Here is a 6,065-nt window from a genome sequence, read left to right as displayed (position 1 = left end):
TGCATTTATGGCTTTTCCAATTGCACCCTCACGCAGGCACCCGGAGCTTCTTCAGCGCTAAGGACAAACACAATCTCAGCGCAGTTGCAGGGCGTGCTCGTCCCTTGCCCTGAAACCGGCAGAATGCACTTCGATTCCTCGCCCTCTTTCTCCTCTGAGCGCAGCAGGGCATCAACGTAATGCCATCCCATATTCCTCTGCGGAACAAACCCTCGCCCGTTAAATTTCTCCATTGCACCGTTAGCCAAGCAGCTCGCGCGAGCTAAGAAGATAGGCATTAATGCCTTCGGCCGTCGGACTGCATGCGGGTTGATATCCCGCCTCACCTAGTACCGCCTATCGTCATGGGGCTGCCACCTGCCCACGTGACTGCTAACGCCATCAACACGTCACTCCTGCACCCGCATCCGGGAGGGTGAGATCCTTCTGCGCCAGGGAAATGCAGTCATTTTTAAGCTTATCATCTTCTGATGTATCCAGAGATCCTGCGAAATATAGAATGCACTGAGATTCTCCTTGGTTGGCTAGTCTATCTGCCACTTTGTTCGCTGTTCTTCTTACGTGCTTGAAGGTTATACTTTGGGGATTTTGTAGCTTTTCCTCCAATGATTCCAGTCTGCTTAGTAGCCTCCAGCTCGTGGCCACCTTGACAGCTGGCATGCCTGCCTGAATTCTTTGAGCGGCATCGATAAGAATTAAGGAATCTCCCTCCACTTCCAATGGGAAGTAGCTATTTTGTTCTGCAAGGCATATGCCCCTCCATAATCCTTCTAATTCAGCTACATTATTGGTGTCTTTGCCAAGTGAGCCATAGAAGATCTGCATTATTGCCCCTGTATGACTTCTGAAAATTCCTCCATAGCCCGCGTGCCCTGGATTACCTTTGGCTGCTCCATCAAAGTTTAACTTGTAGGTGGCATTGGCTGGAGGGGACCAGCTGGTAGGAGAGGCGGTGCTGTTGGAGGTTCGGGTGCTTTCCTTCGTTATTGCTGAGAGGTTCATATTCCATGCCTTCAGAATCCTGCGTTCCGTTGGAGAGTCTGGCATATCTGCATCTGACCAGGTTTTGATGGCAAGAGTTTCTTGCAGGTGTTTGTTTAAGATCAGCCATAAGGCATCTATGGACCGGGAGGAATTGTTAAAGATTCTATGATTTCTTTCCTTCCAAAGAGTCCAATATATGAATCCTGGTAAGAGGCTCCACAGAGAGTTAAGAAGCTGACTCTTGAAGGGGTTTTTGGGCCAATTTCTTAAATTCTCTGTTATATCTTCTGTCCTGGCTGCTGATCTCATATTGCAAGTTTCAACTTTCCTCCATATTTGCGCTGCTAGCTGACATGTTTCCATGAGATGACCGATTGTCTCAGAGTGAAGGTTGCAATTTGGGCACCTTGATGGCCCTACAAATCCGCGCTTTACCAGGTTGTCCCAAGTGAGTATTCTTCTTTTGCTGAGAAGCCATAGGAAGGTAGAGATTTTGGGCCATAGTCCTGGCTGCCAGACCTTTTCCCAGATGTGGTCCTTATCGATCTGGTTGTCGGTGTATCTGAGCTGGTGTGCCTCTTTGGTGGTGAAAGTTCCTTTAGGCTTATGGCCCCATCTAAGTCGATCCTGTTGAGTGGAGTATCGGATTCTTCTGTATGATAATTCTTGATCTATGTCCACATATGTTTCTCCTAGCCAATCTCTCTGCCAGAGACTGGCCTGCTTCCAGGTTCTGAAGTCGTGACTTGCGGATTGTTGCCAGAATTGATGGACATGAGTGAGGTGTGCTTGCTGCATCTGCGCTTGCCAGAGAGGCTTTTGAAATACTGTAGCCAGCTTGGGGAGCTGCTGCCAAGAGTCCTCCCAGAATCTTGCCGTATTGTCGGAGTGTATCTCCCAGAAACTATGTTCTTGAATGAACTTACTGTGGGGTTTGGCTGCGTTCCATATAGGTGATCCTTGAGTAGTGGAGTTGATTCTGATTAAATCATTCCATTGACTGCCTGGTGCATATTTGGCCTGCCATAGTTTGGCCCATGGTGAGTTAGGCTTGGTGATCCAGTTCCACCACATTCGAGCTCCCATAGTATTGTTGCTTTGTATAGGATCTCGCAGACCTAGGCCACCTTCCGACTTGGGTTTACAGACATCCTGCCAATTTACCAGCGCCCATTTCCTATTCAAGCCTGATGACCCCCAAAGGAAGTTACGCTGAAGATTGCGAATGGTTTTTAGAACCCACTTTGGGGCGGCCAAGAGTGAAAAGAGGTACAAAGGCATGGCTTGAAGGACCGATTTGATCAGAACAAGCCTGTTGGCAATGTTGAGAGCCCGGAAAGTCCAAAGAGAGAGTTTGGATTCGAGCTTATCTAGAAGAGTCTGCCAGGAGGAATGCTTTATAGCCGCAGCGGCCAAGGGAGCCCCTAAGTAGGTCGACGGAAGCTTGGAGATAGTGAATCCCATTATTTTGGCTATGTTTCTTTGAGTGGAGGGGGGAGTGTTAAAGAAGTAGAGCTGGGATTTCGAGGCATTGATGGAGGTACCTGAAGCTTTGGAGAAAATGGAAAGTGGGGATTTAAAGACAGAGGCTTCTTGCGAGGATGGGTGTCCAAAGAGCATGGTGTCGTCAACAAACTGCTGGTGGGATTGAGGGGGAAGGCCATGAACAGAGATGCCTTTGAGCATTTGGGAGGAGACAGCTGCCTTTAGCAATCTACCCAGCCCTTCGGCCATAAGGACAAAGAGGAAAGGCGACAGAGGGTCCCCTTGTCTTATGCCCCTAGATGGCCGGAAGGGAGAGGAAGGAGAACCATTTAACAGAACTGAAAAGCTTGGAGAGGAGATCAAATTGATAATCCATCTTGTCCAAGTGTAACTGAAGCCAAAAGCTAAAAGCATTTTTTGTATGTAGTTCCAACTGAGCTTGTCAAAGGCTTTAGATAAATCTAGTTTTAGAAGCATACCTGGCTTTTTTAGAATCTTGAGAGAGTGAATCACCTCATTTGATAAGATGATGCCATCCATGATCTGCCGCCCTTCAACATAACCTGTTTGTTCCGGCGAAATGAGTAAGGGCAGGAGAGGTTTGAGCCGATTTGCAATGACCTTGGTGATGAGTTTGTATATTACATTGCATAAAGCGATGGGTCTGTAGTTTTCAGGCTTACTTGGTTCAGCATGCTTGGGGACTAATGCTATAAAGGTGGTGTTGAGGGCCGGGAGAATCCAATGCATGCTTCTTGATTCTTCCACCAGTTCCCAGACCTCTTCCATGATTAGCTCCCAAAATTCATGGTAGAAATTGGTTGTAAAGCCGTCTGGCCCAGGGGCTTTGCCGTCCTTGAGCTGGTTCATGGCCTCTTCAATTTCTTTTAGAGATGTGGGCTGTAGCAATTTGTTGTTGTGCTCTTCTGTAATTATTCGAGGAATGTGCTGAGTGATGGCCCTAATTTCCGCGTCCCTGTTTCCTGCCGGCTCTTTAAGGATATCTTGAAAGTAGTTTGTAAATTCCTTTTCCATGTCTTCGTGGGCTTCAACTCGCTCTCCTTGTTGGTTGTTGATGAAGGTGATGTTGTTGTGCATACGCCTTTGGAGAGCTGTCCTGTGAAAAAATTTGGTGTTCTTTTCTCCTTCTTTTAGCCAGCTGATTCGCGATTTTTGTCGCCAGAGTATTTCTTCTTGTTTCCTCCGTTCTTCTATTTGATGCCAGAGGATTTGCTCTTGTTGGGACTGTTCCTCTGTTCGGCCTTCTTTAATGATATCTTGCTGTAGTGCTTCCATTTGCTTTTCCAACTTTTGTCGATTTTCCTGTATGTTGCCAAATTGTGTTCTATTCCAATTTTTGAGGACTTGTTTTAAATTTGTTAACTTTTGTTGGAATTGATACATTTTGGCTCCTTCTGGTGGCCTGTAGGACTTCCATGCTTCTTCTACTATTTGCTTAAATTTTGGGTTTGTAAACCAGAAGGCTTCAAATCGGAAGGGCCTATTGCATCGTGTACCAGACCGAGACCATTGGAGCATTATGGACCAGTGGTCCGATCCTCCGTGGGGCAAGATGGATGCATTGAAGTCTCCTCCTAGATGGATTGCATTATCTGAGAGGAGGAACCTGTCTAGCCTGGAAGCAATATGATTGGTGCCACTGCGCTTGTTAGTCCAAGTGAAGATCCCATTGGTGGTTGGAATGTCCATTAGGTGGTTGTCCTGAATAAAATCTCTGAGTCCTTTGCTGTCATTTTCTAACCTTGTTCTACCACCTGTCTTCTCCTCCAGCGATTGTATAATGTTGTAGTCTCCTCCACTGATCCAGAGCGGGAACTGTCTGTGCTCATTAAGAATGGAGATCGTTTCCAACAGATCCAATTTCTGCTGTATGTTTTGCGGAAAGTATACATTTGAAAGGTGCCCGTGGATATTTGTTCCTATTAGATGAAAGGATGCTTGAATGAGGAAATGGGTGGCATGGAAGTCATAAAGAGTAAGGATCTGTGGATTCCATAGTATGGCGAGTCCACCCGAAGCCCCTGAGGCATCTACTGACATTGAGCTGCTGCCTGCCCAAATCTTATTTCGAGCTTTCTCCATAGCGGTTGTGCTGCTTTTGGTTTCTTGAAGAAAAACTAGGGAAGGTTTTTCTTGTTGTATCAAGTTCTTGATCATCCTGAGTTTTGAGGGGCTGTTGAGTCCTCTCACATTCCAGGAGATGAGCTTCATGGTAACTGAGATGTGGGTTTGTAGTACTTGGTCAACTTAGGGAATCTCCCTGATTCCATAAGTAATTCTCCCACTGCGATGGTTCGCTGTAGATCCGTTTTGCGTCCCCTCTTCTTGGTTTCTTTGAGGTTCTTTTTTCCATCCCATGGACTTCCTCCCTATATGCCTAGATTTTTGTTGTGCTGTACCTTGGCTAGGACTCCTTCTATCCGATCTATTTGCCAGGGAGGAATGGTATTGTATTCTTTTTTCTTGCAGGTTGTTTCAAGTTTTAGGATATCAATACCTTCTAGGATAATGTTCTCCGGATCTTGTTCCATGTTGCTAGGGGCATTTTGCTCATCCTCCTCTGTGGTGTCCTGTATGCTTAGCGCTAATGCTGCGTCTAAATCCATGGCAGAGGCTTGTTGTTTTGAGTCTAAAACTGATTTCCCTTTTCCAGCAGAAGGGGCGCTGGGATCTGGAGCTACCTTTGAGATGTCTTCAAAAGGCGGGAGAGGAGATTGAAAAGAGCCAAGATTAAATGAATGCTTGTGGGCTGGGGGATTGAAGGATGAAGAGGGCTGAGAAACAGATTCCAAAGGCTCCACACTAGGAGGGTCTTGGGTAGCCAGAGGAGAAAATTTGTTCCTAGAGTCTAATCTGGTTGTGTTTTCTGGGGCTGCCTGACTTTTCTTGGTATGCCTGCGGCGGTTGGGGATTTTGGTAAAGCCTTCCGAATCGGTCAGGGTTTCAATGGGAAAGGCTTTGGATTTCTGATTAAGAGGGTAGTCCCTGAAAAGGTGCCCATTCTCATGGCATTTGCGGCAACGAAAAGGGATGTGTTCATAATCAAGAGTTTGGATCCATTCAAAATCATCGTGAAAGAGACTTACCGAGTCTGCGAGAGTCTTGGTGAGGTGCATCTTAACGCAGATCCGAGCATAGGATGTGTATTTGCGCGTTTTTGTTTCCGCTGCGACTTTGATGAAGGTCCCCAATTTGTTGCCAATGTCTGCAAGCGTTTCTTCCTTCCAGTATTCCACTGGGAGGGAGTACATTCTGATCCATACAGGAGCCCAGCTGAAATCTTCTTTATTAGGGTTGAATCGTGGCTTCCATTCTGTGAGGTACAGTCCTGATGAGTTGAAGAAGTATGGGCCACCCTCGAATATCCTAGATTTGTCCTCTACACAGTTAAATATGGCTGTGAAGAAGCCTTTTGGACCCAGTTGCAGTGTAACTTGTCCCTTGGGTTTCCACTTTGATGCGATCCAACCATGCAAGGCTTTTTCTGTCGGCCAAAAGCCCAGAAATTTTCCGATCAAGGCGTGATCCTGCATGTACTGGATTTCTCCATTGATTCGATGACTGGGCAGTTCTAT

The 6,065-nt window shown here is 46.5% G+C and overlaps 1 protein-coding gene across 1 annotated transcript; it reads right to left on the bottom strand.

Annotated features, from left to right (window-relative positions):
* Positions 1–381: 381 nt before the first annotated feature.
* Positions 382–4,572, bottom strand: LOC149266934 (uncharacterized). Its single transcript, XM_089409648.1, has one exon. It carries the CDS (start codon positions 4,570–4,572, stop codon positions 382–384), a length of 4,191 nt encoding a protein of 1,396 aa, XP_089265774.1.
* Positions 4,573–6,065: the final 1,493 nt, after the last annotated feature.

Source organism: Pinus tabuliformis, chromosome 6 (assembly GCF_031772625.1).
Source record: "Pinus tabuliformis cultivar Carrire ecotype Pingquan chromosome 6, CPIR1, whole genome shotgun sequence".
NCBI lineage: Eukaryota > Viridiplantae > Streptophyta > Pinopsida > Pinales > Pinaceae > Pinus > Pinus tabuliformis.
Note: the sequence above shows the minus strand (reverse complement) of the source record. Positions and strands in the feature narration are given on the sequence as shown.

What these genes read in the sequence shown, in the direction of transcription:
- LOC149266934 (XM_089409648.1), bottom strand. Translation starts at nt 4,572, where the DNA reads ATGGAGAAAGCTCGAAATAAGATTTGGGCAGGCAGCAGCTCAATGTCA.